This window comes from Mesocricetus auratus, unplaced genomic scaffold, assembly GCF_017639785.1.
Source record: "Mesocricetus auratus isolate SY011 unplaced genomic scaffold, BCM_Maur_2.0 Super-Scaffold_100676, whole genome shotgun sequence".
In the NCBI taxonomy this organism is placed as follows: Eukaryota; Metazoa; Chordata; class Mammalia; order Rodentia; family Cricetidae; genus Mesocricetus; species Mesocricetus auratus.
This window is the reverse complement of record NW_024429266.1, coordinates 78,833,894-78,854,439: the sequence shown is the minus strand read 5'-3', so window position 1 is coordinate 78,854,439 and position 20,546 is coordinate 78,833,894. Positions and strand designations below refer to the sequence as shown.

The 20,546-nt window shown below is 41.9% G+C and overlaps 1 protein-coding gene across 3 annotated transcripts; it reads right to left on the bottom strand.

Moving 5' to 3' along the window:
• Positions 1–369: 369 nt before the first annotated feature.
• LOC101830895 (serpin B8) lies at positions 370–17,262 on the bottom strand. Of its 3 annotated transcripts, none has more exons than XM_005081442.4 (7): positions 17,107–17,262; positions 10,712–10,889; positions 9,287–9,424; positions 6,899–7,016; positions 4,920–5,062; positions 3,751–3,903; positions 370–2,809 (listed from the first exon to the last, which is right to left on the bottom strand). In XM_005081442.4, exons 2-7 carry the CDS (start codon positions 10,877–10,879, stop codon positions 2,405–2,407), a joined length of 1,125 nt encoding a protein of 374 aa, XP_005081499.1. In that variant the 5' UTR covers positions 10,880–10,889; positions 17,107–17,262; the 3' UTR covers positions 370–2,404. The 3 variants fall into 3 exon arrangements, with proteins under 3 accessions (XP_005081499.1, XP_012976978.1, XP_012976979.1); XM_013121524.3 differs by having other exon boundaries at positions 16,946–17,255; XM_013121525.3 differs by lacking the exon at positions 17,107–17,262 and adding an exon at positions 16,703–16,860.
• Between the last annotated feature and the right edge of the window lie 3,284 nt (positions 17,263–20,546).

Below are 20,546 nucleotides of genomic sequence, written 5' to 3'. Positions count from 1 at the left end.
CTCCTCCCTCCCTCCCTTCCTCTCCCTCCCTCCCTCCCTCCCTCCCTCCCTCCCTCCCTCCCTCCCTCCCTCCCTCCCTCCCTCCCTCTCTCTCTCTCTCTCTTTCTCTCTCTCTCTCTCTCTAATACAGGATTTCAGTGTGTAGCTCCTACTGGCCTAGAACTTACTATAGAGACCAGGGTGGCCTCCAACTCACAGAGATCCTCTTTCCTTTGCCTCCCCTACTGAGCACTAGAATTAAACATATGTACCACCATAAAAAGCTTGGCTGTTTCTTAAATGTTATACCTGCACTTTACATATAAACAAGATCCTATGTAGTTAGTCCAAAAAATTTAACGCATTAGTAAAGAAATATGTGAACATGAGTGTTTTTAAAAGCTTTATTTACAGTAACCAAACCTTGACAACATTGCAAATATTCAGAAGATTGTGAATGGATAAACAAATTATATTGCATCTATATGATGACATATTAAGTAAGTAGAAACAAAAGAAACTATTGATATATAGTATAATTTAATATATAATATATCAAGTATAACATAATGAAGGAGAATCTAAAAATACTTTCAGTAAGTGATAGAAATAATACAAAAATTGGATACATTATTCCATAACAAATTAATTATGAAGCAACTCTCAGTGGTTGCATGAAAGTGGGTGTAAGTGACTAAAACTTAACATGGAGCAGATATATAGCAAGGTTACAAAGCCCAGAATACACACAGAAGTGGGATCAGAAAGGCTGTAAGAGCCAGAGGACCAGGATGTCAGCTGTGAGAAGCTAAACAATGAAATATCAACAATACAGCTTCCTAAACAAGACCTGAAAATTCCAAGAGTTGACATCCCAGTAGCACAGATAGAGAAAATATCATGGGGCCATGCCCTTAGATGAAGTGTTAGAAACAATTAACAACTGCTGAGAACAGGAGTCAGTCATACTCAGGATGAGCCCCTGATTGGTTATCTAACACTGAGTGGTCAGCCCTAGAAACTCACATGCAGGGAACAGAGACTGAAAGAATTCCACAGATTGTATTTACATGTTTATCCCTTTATATGTGTGTGTAATAACCATGCTTAAAGATGAGGGGGACTCTCATTTTGGATGGTGGACATAGGAGCAATACGAAGGAGAAGGAATAGAAAAATGATGAAATTACATTTTAATTAAAATTTTTTAAATTTCTTAAAATAAAAAAGCGATGTTACAAAGTTTCCAGAGGAAATTTGCAGGTGTGATGGTCATGTTCTGCATCTTAACTCTACAGATGGCATTATGGGTAGATGCATGTTTCAGAACTTACTGAGCTGTACATTCAGTTATTTTATTCTATTCAGTTACTTGGCATCCTGTTTAGATCCCCCACCTCACTCAACTCCTCCTGTACCTTCCTCAGTCACTCTCATGTTCATGACTTCTTCTATAGTTGTCACACACACACACACACACACACACACACACACACACACACACACGTATAAATACAATCTGCTGAATCCATTCAGTGGTACTTGAATCTGTGCATTTAGGGCATCAGAGGTGCAATTAACTCTCATATGGTTAATTAGACATCTGGTTTGTAAAAAAGCATTCAGTGTGAAGCTTCTTTTGGCTTCATGTGCATTAGAAAGAACTTGGAGAGAGGGGAATAAGGGCCACACTTTCGAGTTTTGTCCTTCAACTCAGTCCTTGGACCTGTGGGAAATTTGTGGAAATTGCTGTCTGAACCTTAGGACGCACAGGACTGTTGGGTAACACTGATGCAATGAGAGACTATCTCAGCTTCTTGTGAGACACAGGGAAATTACAGCAGTTATTCTATAGCTTTCACCCTTGGCTTTGCGAATGGAAACCGTCAGCGGACATTGCCTGGCAAGACAGAGCGTGGTGGAGGGCACAGCTTGGAGATGTTAGCAGCATGGATAGCACTTCCAGAGCTGGGCTGTGAATAAGGCTGGAGACAATGAGGGTCATCTCAGACACTCCAAACCAAGCCAGGCCTTCTCAGCACCATGTTCCCACTCATGGCATTGGAACTGTCAGCAAAGATAATCACCAACTACTAACTACACTCTTTTTATTTGCACAGTGAAACCACCTTGCCAATCTGGTAACACAGGATTTCAATTCTGGCGCATGGCAAAACATGATATGTAAAGCAATCGCACGTTACTTTTACTTGTCGTTTTGAGACAGGGACTCAAGTTTGCTATGTAGTTGAGGATGGCCTTCAACTTTTGTTGCCCCTGACCTGCAACTCCTAAGAGCTAGGATGGCAGGTAGGTGCCATCATGCCTGATTTTATAGGGTGCTTAGGGTTGAACCCGTGGCCTGCTGCTTGTTATGCAAATGTTCTACCAAGTGAGCTACATCCTCAGCCCCATGACAATGCCTTTACGGAGAAGAGAACCTGCCACAGAACAAGATGCTGCTGGTTTTGTGGTGCCAGATGAAGAAAAGGAATGGGTGGTCAGCACAGAACCTTGGTTCTATTCTGCAGCACCGGGCATTCCTGATCACGGCAGTGGTCGCTGCTGCTTCCGTGCCCTCCTCATTGACCTCCACAAAGCACTTATGGGCAACCTTGGACACGGGCACATTCTTCTTAGTTGTCATTCCAGAAAAGTCAGCCTTTGTTTCCTCGAAGGCATCTGTCATGCCTAACTTCTGAAGAAAAGATTCCAGGTCATAACTCTCCTCCAGCTTTAACCTGGGGAAGAAAACTTGAACTTTGTTTTCTGTCATGTTTTCTGGGTTCGTCCAGGCTCTGAACTTCTCATACGTCAGTGATTTTTCCACCTGGAATGACAAAGGATCAAATTTTTAAAATTAGGAGGGCAGTAGGATAGTGCCTCTTGCATTTCCTCATCCCTTCACCCAGTGAGGAGTTCTCTCATCCAGGGATGGCTGTTTGACTTTGCTTCCATTCCTAGACTTTTCTAAATTTATTCTCAGGTGGCCATGATAGTTCCCATTCTTGACTTATGTCAACAGCTTTCAAATTATATAGAAAAGACAAAGTAATGAAGTCTCCTTGCCATCCACTCTGTATAGTAGCATGGTGCAGCTGACTCATGTTGATTTTGAATGCTTAGTAGCCTAAAGTCAACTCTGGGAGGTAGACACTTCCCTAGCTGAGAGCTGGCTTACCAGAACACTGTTGGTCACATACCTTCTACTCTGTAAATCTCTCTTTCCGTGGACTTTGTCCCTTTTCTGTCAATAGGAGGATTAAATGCAAACCCCAGACCCATAAGTAGATCTTTATAATCAAGGTGTGCTCCATGGGTCAACTACACTTGCTTCATCTGAAATCTTGTTAGAAAAATGCAAAATCTCAAGCCATTATCTGCTGAATTAAAACCTGAATTTCTCAAAAAAGTCCCCATGGGGTTCACACATGTTTAACATGTGGGAAACATTGCAGCAATTCAATGTTACCTTTCTTCTAGGATCTTTGTTCAAGAATTATTGGGCTATCAATAACCTCGCCCTCCTGAATTATAAAAAGCTGTTATATTTTCAGAATGTTCTCATCCTAGCTTCATCAAAACTTGTCTACTCCTAGATAAACACTTAAAAAAAGTACATTCACATGTTCACTAAAAGGAACACCTGGGTGCTTATCTAGCACTGCTTAGAAGAACCCTGAATCGGAAACTCTGTAAATGGTAGCCTGGAGACAGACTTAGAAGATGAGCTCAGCTGGCATGCACAGACACTCGGTGCCTGGGACTCACCGCAGCCAGATCAGTGTTTTCATCGGGAAGCAGAACGACCATGCACAGCTCCTCCTCTGCATAGGGCAAAACCAGGACCTGCATGTTCAACTCGTCCACGTGCCCCATCTTAAACTTAGCATGCTTGAACATCATCTGCACTGTTTTTTTCTCCTAATGAAAAAGAAATTAAAATTAGAATTCCAAAACAATAAGCACTATTCACTAAAAACAAGCTATCCCCAACTCCTGGGACTCAGAAGAGTCTAAGACGGTCATTATTTCTATGCACTTAGCCTGTTAAATGTAAAATCCTCATTAGTACATAGCAGCATTGAATGGGCTATTGTTCCTTGGATGAGGTATCCCTAGGTAAAAAGGGCACTTTGATAAATGGAGCAGAACAAAAACTTGACATTGCTTTTGAAAAAATTGTGTTTGTTTTTGAGAGAACACATAGTGAAGCACTTCCATAGATTTGCAGTTTAGCATTACTTTTCCATATTAAGAAGGGCATTCATTGCCATTCAGCCCTTGGACTGAAGGGTCTCATTTAGAAAGATGGACAAATTGAAGAGAAATACACATGTACTCTGAAGCATTGCCCGGCTGTACAGTGGGCTTCATATCTTTTCTTTTCTTAGGAGGGGACCATGACATGAGCTATACAGTCAGGCAGTTTTAAAGCTATACCAAACATATTTTATAATCATAAGCCTGCTATTTTTAAATTGATGTAAGTCAAATTCCATTTCATTTTTAAGGGGAATGCATAAAAATATATTTTAAATTGGAGTAACATCTGCTAACATGTTTTCTTTCATTAAAGATTCTATTCTCTTGAACTCTAAAGAAATATATCTGGTAACTACCATTGGTATAGCAAAATAGTGATAGCATGACATCAACCTAAGGACAAACTCAGGAAAGATCCTCCTACAACCCATATCATTTTCTGGAGAGGTAAGATGACCAAGGATGAGAAAAGAAAAGAAAAAAAAAACATCAGTTTACACATTATTCTAGTTTCTCTTTCTACCTCTAATTAGAGACATAGAAGAGGCATTAGTTTCATTCAGAAACAGATTAAGAATCAAGACAGTGTAAAATAAACTTTTCCTTTTCTCATTCATCACCTTTCCAGTATACTATTTCAAGAAAATACAATACATTGAAAGCCACCGCCATACCTGGTTAGTTTTAAAGGGCATGCCCCGCGTGTACTTTCTGTCAAACTGAGCCTTCCACTTCCCTTTGAAGTACATGGCATTCACAAGAACCAGCTTAGTCAGTGGGCAGACTGTTCCAGGACTCAAAACTTCTGAAATTTTCCCTGTAGAGAACATAAACACAAAATGTAAAAGAAGAGGACTGTAAGAGAAGTCTTCAGTAATTTGGGGATATGGTGGCAATAAGCCTTCTCCTATAATCAATTGTCCTGACATATAAAATAAAAAGCCCAGACTGGGTGGAGAGCTACTCCACAGAACTGTCCAAGGCATCATTTGTCCTTAAACAATAATCATGTCTTTTCCTCCTCATAGGACAGTCTTTTGCATAGCATAGACTAGCCTCAACCTTGCTACGGTGGAGAGTCTGCCCTCAAACACACAACCTTCCTCCTTCAGCCTCGGTAGTGCTGATGTATTAGGTATTTGCTAACATGCCCTGTGTAGAGAGAAGTTCAAAAGCAGGTATGGCTGCTATGGCTTATCCTTGATCCTATATGTGTAGCAGTTCAGGATGAGAGCATTGCTCCAAACTTCCGCCCAGTTCACAGAGGTAGCAGTTGGCTATACTAAGAAAACAACCCAATATCTTTGATTCTAACAATGCCCTCTTGGCTTTAGCACTACAATATCTCAGTTACATTACTATGGACATTTAACTTAGGATTACTTCTTGGTTGGGGGACAGATCTGATGTGCATGGTAAGGGATTTAGCTAGTGATAACTTCCTCAATTTCAACAGCCAAAAATACTCTCAGCCAATGTCAAGTGACAGTTGGAAAGTAAAATCAGTCCTGATTAAGAATCACTACTTAGTACTAATCCCCAAACCACATCTATATGATCAGAGGCTTCCAAAAGATCAGCAATATAGACCTATAGTGGGGAAGGAAGGAAAGCTACCAAGGGAAGTAAACTACAGAAAGAAATTATAGAAGCAGGATAAAGGGCTCAAATCCAGTTGTCCAGTGAATGGGACAAGATGATCTATACAAGATACCCTTCAGCTCTAACATTCTGGGAAAACACACAAGTGGTCAGCCCACATGAAGGTTGTGAAGAGATAGGGAGAACTGATGGTGCATGAAGGGCAGGGTTCAGAGCACCCCTTCACTAACTTATTACTATTTCATCAGTGGGAAGGCAAGAGCCCACTAGGCAGATATGTACGACCCATTCCCAAGCTCATGGGAGACTCTCCTCTTCCCAGGTTCATGGTTTGACTGGCTTTTAGTATCATCAAGATCATCACTGCTAATTCAAACATGGTGGGTGTATCATGCAAATTAAACGCATTACATACTGGGTTCTAGATTGTCTCTTCAGCAAGTAAATGACTTTCAGTTCCTCCACATTTTAGAAGTATCTAAGTTTCTTGTTCGTAATTTAGGGTATTCTCTTTTGCTCTATATTCAAGTCAAGAGACTAGGAATAAATCAGGTTTGTGAACACTGCAATCCCAATAATAACAAGACATTTGGACTACAGAGAAAATTTGACAATGTTCATGTTCTGAAACAATGGTCACCATGGTCATGTTAGGAGGAGGATGAAGTCTCTGGTGAACTGATGCTGCTCAGGTTCCCACAGGAAGGAAATGAGCCAACTCCAGCTGATACACTGTCCAAACTCCATCCCAACAGAAGATGGCTATGTTTCAGAGAACAGCAGGATTTTCCCTGACAGAACATTATCAGGTCCCCCAAAAAAACATTTTCCAGGTACTTTCCAGCACAGTTCAGAGGGAAACAGTTTGAGACTCACACTGGGGTACTTTTTAAATTTTATGGTTTGACAGTCCCAAGGAAAGACCAGCAGACACACCATCACAGCTCTGAGATGGGCCACATGAGCAACATCATGGAGGACCCAGCCCAGCCATCCAGAGACCTCCCAGTCCCTCCTAATTCCAACGTCCATCTAAATGAAAACTTCCTACCTTCAGTCTTATCCATTACCCAGTCGTTGATGTGCTTCCTGCACTCTTCAGTGTCCTTAGCAAAGGACAGCTCTTCTAGCCCTGCCTGATAGAACTTCTGGCAGGATTCCTTGAAGGTCTACAGACACAAACAGAGGTTGGACACTATTCATCAGTTTCTCACACTGTGGAAACAAGTATTTTTCCCTATCATAAACATCTGTGGAGGTGGCGCTGAATTTAAAGATGTTTTCATGTAATTCTCAAAAATATGTGGGCCTCCTATACTGCCCAAAGCTGAGACAGATGCTGGATGCTAGGTGAATATATGCACCTGACCGGATGCCCTATACACAAAGACACTTATAATGGGTTAGGATTGCAATTATCCATGTGCAAAGCACATACATGTCTTTTCCACACAAGGTGGGTTGGCTTTGCTTAACTTTGTTTCCCAACCCAATAGATGCTCACTCTTTTACTCATTAGATTGTCAAAAGCTAGAATGCTGACTTAAAAGTAAACAAGGAAGCAAACAGAATGTTTATGTCTAGAACACAAGGATTAAGAGGTTCTCAAACCCATTAGCAAGCCTCTATCTCCAAAATTATTTACATTATGATTCATAAGAGTAGCAAAATTACAGTTATGGAGTATCGATGAAAACAATTTTGTGGTTGGGGTCACCACAAGATGAAGATCTGTATAAAAGGGTTCCAGAATTAGGAAGGTTCAGAACCAACTGTCAGAGAACAGGGAGGGAACAAGGAAAGGTCTGTGGAAGTGGCAGAAGATATTGGGGATCATGGATCTTCACAAAGTATATGAATATGAATGTATGTACTTGTACGTGTCAGCCTCTCTGTATGTTTTTTTTTGTATCAGCAAAGTCAAAATATAAGTTGAAGTTAAATTAGGAGATTACCTAACACAACAGAACCCATATAACCCTACAAAAATGTGTTTTCAGATATATACATAATGATTAACTCTACTTCCTGCCCAATACCTATTCTAAAATGTTTCAGGGACCATGTATACTAGAAAAGTAGAATGTGAGTCATTGTGCTACTAATACTAAAAGATAAAGCTGACTTTCCAAATGAAAATGAATTTACTAGAAGAATGTGGGGCTCCAGAATCATCTCCAGTGATAGATGAGATCAAAGCAGGGAGCTGCCAGGTTACAGAATTTACCAAAGCCAGGACAGCATGCATACTCCAAAGAACTTTCACCCAACCAAACAGTCAAGCTTGTACTATTTACTTCACTAATTTCATGTTAGTGACATTCTGCATATTATATGGCATGACTGTTAGACCTCACGGTAGGAAGTAAGTGAGTTTGGGATTATATGCTCAAGCATGAAAACATTTTTATCTTAGAAAGGCTATTTTTTTCAGTGGTTGGATTTTCAAGACAGGAAATGGCCAATGCAGGTACAAAAAGACCCATTAAAAGCAACCAATAATAATGCGGAAGACCCAGCCCACAACCCATCAGAATCCATTCAACAGTGGTGATTTATAAGATAGAGTATGGAATTATAGGCATGGCCTAATGTTTGCTGGGTGTTGGTGGTGCACACCTTTAATCCCAGCACTCGGGAGGCAAGGCAGGAAGATCTCTGTGAGTTCAAGGCCAGCCTGGTCTACAGAGTGAGTTCTAGGACAGGCTCCAAAGAAATACAGAGAAACCCTGTCTCAAAAAAGAAGAAGAGGAGGAGGAGGAGGAAGAGGAGGGGGAGGAAAAGGAAGAGGAGGAGGAGGAAGAGGAGGAGGAGGAAGAAGAAGAGGAGGTGAGGAGGAGGAGGAAGAGGAGGAGGAAGAAGAAGAGGAGGTGAGGAGGAGGAGGAGGAAGAAGAGGAGGAGGAGGGGGAGGAGAGGAGGAAGAGGAGGAGGAGGAAGAAGAGGAGAAAGAAGAAGAATCAGAAGAAGAAGAAGAAGAGGAGGAGGAGGAGGAGGAGGAGGAGGAGGAGGAGGAGGAGGAGAAAGAAGAAGAAGAAGCAGAAGAAGAAAAGATGATGACGACGACAGAGTAGACCTTGAGAGGTTGTCTCAACAACATACAGCCCCAAAGCAAAGGTAGGATGGGGAGGGACTCAATATAACACGTTGGATTATATGGTCACTCAACACTCAAGGGCAAGAGAGAATGGGTGAGGATATCCACCTTGATGAAAGAGGAAACATATTAACTTCCACTTCACAGAGGGGTTTGTCTGGAAAGAATCTGAGAAGATATTAGTTAAAAGCAACCCTAAAATACATAATTACAATGTCACAAGTGTAATCCTAAGCCCATTTCTATGGTGAAAGAGTTAGACTTCATCTCTTGCTCTGCTTTAATTTTTGTCTTTTTTTATCTTTTGTTCAACGTCTTTTCCTCAATGTCTGTGGACTACATACCGAAAGGAAATCACATGATTCTTCTCCAAAGAGTCTGCAGGCGCTTTTCAGCAAGTACTGAGTGCCAGTTTTGTTAACTTCTGTGAGAAGTGTCTGGAAACTTTGATGAACATTTCCATCTCTGTTCAAACCAAGTACCTAGGGTAGAATAAATAAACAGACCACTTAACTTGGTCATTATCTCCCCTTCTACACACAAACCCAGCTAAGAGAGGAAAATATGAATGTTCCTATAGTACGAGGAGTCCAGTGTGACTGTCAATAGGTTTTCAACCCAACAGGCTGGCCATCTGAAGCCATGATGGGGCTGCCTAGTGTTTGCAGGACAGTGGCAGGACAGTGGCAGCATTTGTGTCCTCTACCCACTAGATGTCAGTAGCATCTCTCTGCTGTAAGAGTTAAAGCACCGTGTCTAGGGAAGCAAAATGCCCTTTTTGAGTGAGAGTCACTGGTCTGAAGGACTCATCTGTCCTAGAAAAGACACCACGTGATAACTCAGGATTGATCGGAAACATAAAAAGTTAGATAGCGGGAGGGAATCGGATAACTTGAGAACACAAGGGTAAAACAGCAGAAATGAAAAGGAAGAATTGTTGAAAAGTTTTTGTTTTTTCCAAACCAGATCATGACTTACATATCAAATTAAGGTGAGAGTTGAAGTTTCCCTTCTGACCCTGACCAAGTCTCCCTCCCAAGGTTTCTTCCCTAGTGAGCTCAGTGAGATGATCTCAGCTGTGGTCCCCTGGTTGCAGTGCAGGGGACCATCCACACACTCTCAGGCTAGTGGCAAAGTGATAGGCAAACGTGAATGTATGTGATGCTTTGCCATATGGTTGAAAATATGTCTCCAAAATATCACTGTTACCTCATTTGTAGATAAAGATAGAGACAACCATTTGATATCTGGCAGATTATGTGTTCCCTCTAAAGGATTCTCAGAGAACTAATTTCATACGTGTGCTCACTTTCTTGAGTTAGAAGTACATGTAAACATATCTGAAAAGCCACCCATCCCACAAACGCTTACTTGCACAGCTGCCTTACTCTTTAAAACATAGCAGTACAAAAGCTGGAAAGTTAACAAAGCTGGGGTGTGTCCTGTTCCTCTGGGTAGGACATGACTCTAATTAGCATCTTGCTGCAAGAGGTGAATTTATCAGAATGTTTGATGACTTTTGTCTAGATAAAGTCATCTAACACTCAGTGTCTCCTCTAAACTGTAGAGAGGACTTGCCTCACATGACTGTCCTCCTCCAGTACTGGCCCAGATCAGGATCACCACAGTTGTCTCTTCTCTACCAGTCAGCCGCACTGACTGCCAGCCACTGGCTGAGGATACAGAAGGAACCCCCGCTGTAGGGAGACAAAACCAACCTGCTATTTTGCTTGCCTCTACTACTCCTTGAAACTTCGCAGCAAACTTACCTGGGACATCTGGGTTGCAGTGTTTCCTTTGGCTCCCAGGTAGACCATAGCCAGGGCAGAGGAGATACTCAGGGGACAGAAAAACAGGTTTTGTGACTTGTCTTCTTCACCCAATACTTTTAGTAGGCTGATGGCAAAAGAGCCATTGGCTTCACAGAGGTCATCCATTTGAGAGGGTCTAGAAAGCAGAGCACAGAGGCCTTCTGTGGTCACATGGTCACCAGGGATTGCATCAGAGGACACTAGACATATCAGATACAATATCTGTACTAAAAAAGATACCCAGTCCCACCCCTAAGGTCTGGAAATATGTTGTTTTATTATCATATATAGTAATAAGTACCTTACTGCTGCCGTTTAATTAACGATTTTAGAAAGGGACACTGACCTACAGTATCAAGGAAGGTGTAATGAATTTGCAAAGGAGAGAGAAGAAGGAAAGTTTAGAATAAGAAACAGATGCAGGGAGAGGTGCCTGTGATGCCAGGCTACCAATGTGGCCACCTCAAAAAGCTGGAAAAGGAAAGCAAAACCAATATTCTCCCCCTGGGGGCTTGATGAGAGCAGGGTACCAGTCTCTGCTACACCACTTTTGGGTTTGGACCTCTAGAACATGGAGATAATGAATTTGTAATGTGTGCAGTCACTAAGTCTGTAGGAAAATGGACGGATTAATGACCTAAGAACCTCGGGTGGACTGAGAAGCTGGGGACCAGAAGGCAGACTTGAGTGACCACACCCGTGGAAGAATCTACCAAGCAGATCCACACACCAAACTTGAGGGCATCACCACTTCCAGACTGCAGGCAAGGTGATCTTTAGATGGACTCTTCGTTCTCAAAGTTTCCCTCTTTTCTGTCTTGTAAAACCCAAGACCCTATGCTACATGCACACATTCTCACTTCTGCAGAGAAACTGTGGTCCTTCAGCTGTTCTAATTAAAGAAAAATTCTGCTCCTGGACAGCCCATCTCCTTCCATTCATTTCCACATTGTCACCATTGGTATCTGCCTCAAAAAATAATAGAGAACCAATATGAAATCAAAATCAAATATCCCACTACATATATACAAATGTAACCAAATAGTGGCCCATGAATATAGGAGGCCTCTCAGAAGCAGATGCTCAGACAGCTTTCAAAACTCATTTAATCCCTCCCTCAAACATTTAAGTCCCTCCATTAAGTGGCCTATAGGGTAGCAGCCAGTCACTGTTCTCAGCATGACCTCTTCAGCCCCAAGGAAGGATACATTAAGGTCAATAAAGGCATTGTCTCAAGGGGGTCTGGAAGGCTGAGCAGAATGTGGAGCTTCCAGAGCTTCAGGGAGTCATTAGAGACTAGAATTCCAGGATTCCAGAGCCTCTGATTCCTAGTCATCACAGACACAAACAAAACAGAATGTTGTTATTTTCTCTTTCAATTAGATATCTCTAATATAATTATTTAAGAATGCTCTAAGAATCATAACTATATTTTTCTGCAAATATAGAGTGCATTTCTGTTACCATGTAATGTGAAAACTGGGATAATAAAAATTCACCAGTTTTGGAGGGTGTATTTAGGATGGTCTAACCTGAAATGTGAACTGTTGATGAAAAAAATTAAGTAAATTAGTAGGACTATAGAAAGATAAAACGTTTCCACAAGAGCTACTGAGACTGATGTGGGAACCTGCAAAGAGGGTGTGTGTGTGTGTGTGTGTGTGTGTGTGTGTGTGTGTGGTGTGGTGTGTGTGGTGTGTATGCGTGGGATGTGTGTGGGGATGTGGTGTGTATTTGTGTATATGTGAGTGATTGTGTGTGTGAGATGTGGTGTGTGGGTGTATCAGTAGGGTGTGTGTGTGTGTGTGTGTGTATACCTGTATGTGTGTTTATTTCACATGAAACCCAAACCTAGAAGCACCAACTTTGGATTTGTCTTGGCCAGGATGCCTTTAATCTTTCCCTCAGCTTTCCTAAACAGTAATAAAGTTAAACTTGACCAAATGAACAAACAACAGATACTTCCCCTTGCTTGGAGCCCTGACTTTCTTCCTCCCAAAGCTTACACTTTAGAAAACTTGTAATTGTTAACTAGGCTCTTTGCCCCTTTGAAATGTAAACTTTGTTAACTACCTTCAGCCAATTTTACACCCACACTCCCCAAGAACCCCTGAAGCCTTCCAGGGGAATGTGGCACCCAGTGGAGCCTTATTAACCTGGTTCTGGAAATAGTAATACCCCACTATAGGTCTGGTCAGGCAGCACAGTCCTGTTGTCCTGGTTACTCGGGAAACTGAGGTGAGCATAATGATCACAAGTTCAGTGATAATCTAGGCTACATACCAAGTTCAATACCAGCCAAGACAATTCAGAGAGATGCTGTCTCAAAATGGTAAGCAAAAACAGGAATTGATTGGCAAAGTCCTCTCCCCACAGTACACTCAGCACCACAAATAAATACAAACTAAGAGAACAAGAGTCCAACATAAACAGAAATCTTGTTTCAAGTGATTAAAAAGTAATATTATAAATGTTATAATCATTATAGTATTATCATTGTGATTAGTCCTTATTGATTAATCATTAACATTGTAATAGAATGTCATGATCATTATTAGTTGTTGCTGTGATTATTCTAATCTTAAATTATTGTCTTTCACAATAATTTTATATTTATTTATGTTTATTTCTATTAAACTTTATAGAAACCCTGGCTACTAGTTCTTAGAATATTTAGAGCTCACCAAATTAGTCGCTGTGCATAATTCTATGGCCCTACAAGCAAATTTTTAAATATGTTATCTTTTCTCCCATAGGCACACATAATTTTAGCTGGAACTTTTAAACCCTACAAGAAGATTATGTCCTAATTTGGAAAATTAACATCAATGTAGGAAACACTAGAAACTTTACCTAGAGCTGAATGGCCATACAGGTATTCATTTCCCTGTGTAGATAGATCATGAACTTTGCAATCATACTTTATAGGGGTTGCCAGGACTTGACAGTCACTTGTATCTCTCAGATGCATGAAAAAGTGGGGAGCTGATGGCTCAGACTGGGGGAGTTTCTCCATTATTAAAGGTTTTGTTTGGATCCCCCCCACACACCTCGCAGGGCAGTTTTTAAGAGAAGGCATCTAGTGTAGAACAAAATGTGACTTTTTTCCTGTCACATCATACAGGACCTGTCATCAAAGAGTGCAGGTATCAGGTCACATGCTCTGTTGTGGGCAAGCCCCCACAGAGCAGGATCTAACTTGTCTCCAGGCAAGGTCTGTCCCCACAGCCTCACCCTACACTTGACATTTCAGAAAATAGAAGTCTAAACAAATTTCACAAACTTCATCAAACACTCACTTTGATGGCACCAAAGAAACTCGAAAAAAAAGAAAATACAGTCAGACAAAAACATAACTAAATTCTGATTTGTTCCTACCTTAGGATAAAAATCTTAGGGTGTGTGCACAAGTGTGTGGGGGCATGTTTTCATCTTGTCTGGACAGGCCAACAGAATGAACTAAACTATTGCATGAAACACAACCTTACATCTAATTAGTCCTAATTGCAAACTCCTAATGGTTTCTTTCACATCTCCTTCCTTCATCTCTCTTCCTTATCCCCATTCTGTCTTAGCACCCAGGTAGTAGTCAGTAGCATACCACAGCTTATCAACAGCATATTGACTACATACAACACACACACTCTCTATTTCTCTCTCTCTCTCTCTCTCTCTCTCTCTCTCTCTCTCTCTCTCTCTCTCTCTCTCTCTCTCTCTCACACACACACACACACACACACATACACACACATACATAAACACACTCACATGCACACACACACACTCACTCACTTGTAAAGTGTGGTCCTGCATACTACAACAGTTAATCCAGGACAGGAAGTAGGTAACAAAATGACTCTATCCTTTTTTTCTTGCCTCAATCTCAGTTACACACAGACACTTTTGAGAAAGCTGGAATGTCAAACAAAATGGGCCTGGCCTAATAAATCTAAAGGGAAATTATTTGCAGTACAATAATAAATAATAGCTTTAAGGTTCATTCTATAACTAGACTATTCAACAATAAAGTGAATTGGCATTCAGCTAATTTTCATTTTTACAAGTGAAGAAATAAGGACAATGACAATTAAAAACTGTCCAGAGGATTCACAGGAAAAGTGACATTCTGATAACCAAGCTTTTTGTGTCTGAGTGTGTGACACCATTCTTCAGCTGGGAGCATGGAACACTCCTTTTCTCCACATGTCTCCCATATGAAAGCATTCAGAGAGCATTTGTGTTGTACTCTCCCTTCTTGCTTGTCATTACAGGGTCAAAAAGAATGGCACAGTGAATAATGCCTTGAGGAACTAACTGTGAGAGAGGCTCCAGGAAAAAAAGGAGCCTGGATTGTTCTTGGACGTGATTTCCTGGCTCCTGGGTTAAACATTTAATTTACAGGACATGTTCATTCTTGTTGGATGTCAGGACATAGCTGCAGAACCCAATCTGGTGACAGGACATGCTGAGTGCTGTCCTAGGATACCCTGACCCTTCTGCCTTGCTTTCACGTTTCCCCAGATATAATCTATGGTACATGCCAGGTAACTATATTTAAATTGGTCTGCCCTAAGAAAGCTTTGTTAATATTTAGTATGTGATTACTGGCATTTATTTACATGTTTTTCTGAACACAAACAGCCTCTGTCGGATCGTCGCTTTCTTTGTTACCTTCAGTATAAAAGTACACTGAGACTAAAGTAAAGTTGTCTGTACTAGGCTGTAGTCTACCCCATTCTTAGAGGCCCTCAATCCCAGGTCTCACAGACACAGATCTGCACAGGTCGACCAAAGCCAACAAATGTCTGAGGAAGAGAATAGGAAAAATAATTGTCAAATCCCTGACCAGGAGCATACACTGTAACCTAAGGGAGACAGAAACACAGAAATGCCTGGTTTCCTGCAGCAGATAATTTGCCAAGGATTCTGGACCAAGGAACTGCACAAAAATTGTGCAATTGATTTCTAATAGAATCCCATGTAGTCTTCCCACAGAAGTTACATCTGAAAACTTGAGCAGGAATTCCGGAGGCGTACAAAGGGGGAATTTCAGTCTGAGAAACTGGCACTCACACACAGACAGACACACACAGACACACACACACAGCAGATCATGTTTGGGTGCACTCGGGAGTGGTCTTGTGGAATCTTGTGAGACACCAGCTGACTCTCTTTTGCTGAATTTATGAGTCTAAACATGACCTAGGGGCTAGAAGCCATATATAGTTTTCCAACCAACATGTTACATGTAGATATCAGGCCTCAGGAAAATGACACAGCTCACCATTTTATATGGAAAGGGGCTGGGGAGTGTGTTAGTAGGCTGCTCCCACGGACCAGTGACTGTTGATATAGATGAGACACTGACTGGAAAAGTAGGTATTGTCAGGCAGAGTGAGGGCTGCAAATTAGGAAAGAGGGAGGAGGCAAGCATCAATGTAAAGCTCCCTGCTAAACGCATACTTAGGTCAAGAGTCCTAGGAAGTTCCTATGAAGAACTAGCTTGGAATGGGGAAGGTAATGCTTTCCATTTGAGGTGTGTGGGGCATACCAGGCCATCTGAGATGCTAAGATGACAGCCATTGCAATTTGGAGATAAAGGTAGGGCGGGGGAAAAAAGATGAGCAGACATTTCAGAGCAAGAGTTAGAGGCCCTGGGCATCACTCCAGGAGAGCCTGTGCTAACAGATGAAATTATTCAAATACTATGGATGGTGGAGGCACGCAAAGAGAAACCTTCCTTATTCTAGGCGATATCCAATATTTGAAGGTTACAAAAGGGAAAGAGAGAAGGGAGGGAGGGAGGGAGGGAGGGAGGGAGTAGAAAGCTGGTGCAGAGGACTTGTTTTTCCAATAACTCCAAACTAGCCTGAGGCGCAACGTAAATTCCTGACTTCAATGCAGATCACCACCACCCCCCCCCCGCCCGAGCATTGTTTTTGCACCCACCGCTTCTTCTATTCGCTGGCGTAAAAGCTCCAGCGCTCCCTCCTAGCAATCAAAGCCCAGGGCTTGGGGTAGCAACAGCGTCAGGGGCAGCAAATCCAGGAAGCCAGCCTGGGCGTGGGAAACACGTCCACCCGGAAGCAGGCTTGGGACCCAGAATGCGCCTGCGCTCTGCCGGTCTCAGCTCCTTCCCAGGCAGCTCAAGCTTAGACCCACGTGACCCCTGCAGCCCCTGGCCCACCTTACCTGCTGTCACTGGCTTCCTCTGCCAGGTCCTGGGCTCGTCCCTTTTACTTGGCTGGGATCCCGGCCTTCTCCCACCTGGCGTCTCTCCCTCCGGGCTCCTCCCCCGAGCAGCTTCTGTCCTGGGAACTTAGGGATCTGAGAGCCTCCCCCTGAGCTCCTACCTTGGATATTACTGCAGCTGAGGCTCTTGCTTCTTCTAAACTTGCTTTTTGAACAATCCAAGTCCGCCTTGATCTTGGGCAAGGCTCCCAACGGGTGACTCAGGTCCAAACAGTCTGTGACTCACTATCCAGAGTGGGACCTGGGAGGAGCCGGAGCCTGGCCAAGCGCCCTCCCATGGGGTGGAGGGCAGTCTGCTGACTCCTGAACCTGAGTTTGAGGAAAGAATGAGGGTTTAGTGCCCCAGAACAGTGTGGATGGCTTCACCTTTTACAGGACTAGTTTGTTTTCCCAGATCACTATGGGTTGCCTTTGTGTTTTGTGTGTATGCAAGAGCAGTTTTGCAGTTGAAATTTAACTTTGAAAATTAACCAAAGACAAAAGTTTGCAACTGCTGTCAGGGCATACAAGACTGTTTTGCTTAGCAACCCAGCTTTTGGCTGGCATCCTCAAAGTTGATCACGTGAGGATATACTGACTTTTGATCCCATACAAATGCCATAAAAGACACAAACAAAAAAATTTTAAACGCTTAAAACTAAGAATAAACATATTTGTTCAGCCAAAATTCATGTACATTTTTTTTCTGGAGATCAGCGTGATTATGTGTTTGTGTGTGCTCTCCTTCGATGTTTTGACAATGATTTGAAGACTTGGCTTAGTTTTGATTGATTACTAACTGGATTGTTGGCCATCCTAAAAAGTAGTCATCTCAGGAAATGAGCTGATTAAAATGTAATACAGGCTTTCTTTAATAAACCTTTACCCTTGATTTTTAACTTGTATGCTTGCTCATCTTCTTTGGTATAAAATATTCAAAAATTTAACACTCTGAGGTGCACTGGTCTTCTATTTGGAAGACAATTGTGGTGCTTAGAAAGCCACATTTCCAAGCCTCTGAGACTTGTCTTTTCTAGTCTTCAAAGCATGTGACATCATGTTAGGGTCTGAAAATCCAGGAATAATCCACCACAAAAGACAGGGCTCAAGGAAGCAAAAATTCAGTTAGAAAACTTGGTATCGGGGAGGCAGCAGAGTTCAGGTTCCAGACTATGTCTGTGAGGCAAGGGCAGCATCCAGTTTTAAATGGGAAAACCACCAAGAGACAGCTCCAGAGTCCCATCCATTCATAATGTAATTTGGCATGGGTTCTTTCCATGGTGACACACTTTCAGCTTGTCACGATGTTCTATGGTTTGGTGATTTCAACTGACTCTAAGCAGAACAATCAGAAGGGGATGGAAAGTATGTGGTTTACACCTGTGTGAGGAGTTTGGGGGCTGCAGCCTAGCCTCAGGAAATCGTGGATAGTAACTCAGGCAGAATGGCAGAATGGAACACAATGGAGTTTCTGCTGCTAATAGGATCTAAAGAAGAGAGCATATGATGTCAAAGCATAGGGTCATGTGAGGACAGGTTAAGTTACTGGGAGGATGATCGCTACAGTTTCTAAGAGCAGTTCCTCTCTCATTCACTGAATGAGAGAGCCTTTGCCTGCCAGGGATCGATTTTCCTTTTTTTTTTTTTTACAAAATAATTCTCTAGATATTCTTCTAGGAGGTGCTTACCAAGACAGAAAGCTCAGCAAACTTAAAATGGTGGTCCTGAAGAAAAAAAAGAACTAAACAAGAATTATAACAATATTATAACAATAGACATGCCTAAGTGGACAGGGGAAAGCCTAAGGAGCTTCAATAACAAATGGGCAACTCTAAAAGCATACATACAGGAAGACAGCAGGTTTTACTTACATATTAGGAATATGTATGTATATACATATGCTTATGATAGAGAGATCCATGAATGGAAAAAAAGGCCGTGGAACTGAAGGAGAGCAAGGAGGGGTATAGAGGAGGGTTTGGATGGACAATTTTTAAAAATCTGTAAGTATGTGATTAATTTTCCTTTAAAAACACTCTTAATCTGTACTTTGTGACACACCACAGTTGTCAGTGCCACTACGACAAAGAACAAACATGAAATATTGAGGCTTGGAGTGGTACATGTATGGCAAGATTGGAGACATGACAACTCTGACTAGTTTGAGGAAGGCAGAGCTTTATAGAGGAGTAGGTCATTGTCAAGAGGGGTCAGTGAGAAGTTTTCTTCTGTTGTTTTGTTTTGTTTTGTTTTCTCTGGGGGTGGAGGCTGTAAGGGTGGAGGGAGGATATGGAAAGAATGAGAAAAGAGTGGGATTGGGACTCCCCCAAAGAAAAACAATAAAAATTAGCATAGAAAATACAAACACTATTATGAGCTTTGGTGTTTACCAAAATAGTTTGGTAGTAATTGGGCTATGTATTTCAACACATAATCATTCCTAATCATTGCTTTTGAATCACAGTGCTAACACCCAGTGCCAGTCATCTCTTGCAATGCTTGCCTGAGAACACACTGGGAGCTGCTCCTCTCAACCTTATTTGTCATGGAGCAGCACTTCTCCCTCTGTATACATGCAGAGGCCCCAAGTGCCAAGCTGCAGTGCAGAAACATGTCTCCTGATTCTAAAGGCTTCATGGCTGTCTATTCCCTGCTTCTGGAGAGAAACCAGAAAGGCTAAATATTAAAGTAGGGTGACAATCACTTTGTAACAAAACACAATCCTTGCGTGTGTGTGTGTGTGTGTGTGTGTGTGTGTGTGTGTGTGTATGTGTGTGTGAGAGGGGGGAAGACCTTACCACACAACATGCATATCTAGATTTAATGTTTTTCCCATTCATGAGTTATGACCAGCTATCTCTCCCCTCTTCTTGCAATATCTTTACCTCTTTTCTTTCTTTCCTGTTTCTGTTTCTCTTTGGTTGAATTTTGCAGTTGTTTTCTTTTTAGGCAGGGTTTCCTTTAGCCAGGTCGCCCCCAAGTTCCCTATGTTGCTGAAAATGACCATGAACTTCCTGTCTACCTAACTCTGCCTTCTTAGTGCTGACTGCTGGAATTACTGACATGTGTCACACCATTGCATTTTATGCAGTGCTATGGACAAAAAAAAAACTGAGCCTTCTATCTGCTAGGACACCATCATTGAGTTGTATTTCCAGGCACGACTCCTTCAATCCTGAATCTTTTATCTCCTCACTCCTTGGGAGTCTTATCTGAAGCATACTCAATGTTTCCCCTATTAAAGCAAATAATTGCTTAGTTAAAAACTAAACATGACTAAAAAATAACCATACTTCATTCCTACATTTTCACGCAGAGCAGTGTTACAGTATTTACAGTCATGTTTCTAAATGCGGGGGCACTATGCCTTGACTGTTGCATTTTCCCACTTTTTTTCACAGTTCCCTGAAGTTTGACTTTCACACTAGTCTTCCCTGAAAATAGCCCTGCTGGGTCTCTGAGCTCTTCTGTCTGCTATAGGTTAAAGAACAAGCCCTGGCCCCCTTTCAGAAGTTAGCCCTTTGTTTTTGGCCTTCCCAGAATCTCCTGACTTCTTAGCTTT

Coding starts and splice junctions, on each gene's coding strand:
- LOC101830895 (XM_005081442.4), bottom strand. CDS start 10,879: ATGGATGACCTCTGTGAAGCCAATGGCTCTTTTGCCATCAGCCTACTA. Junction 7,017..9,286: donor AATCATGTGATTTCCTTTCG/GTATGTAGTCCA, acceptor TTGTGTCTGTAG/ACCTTCAAGGAATCCTGCCA. Junction 3,904..4,919: donor TGCCCTTTAAAACTAACCAG/GTATGGCGGTGG, acceptor CTTTTTCATTAG/GAGAAAAAAACAGTGCAGAT.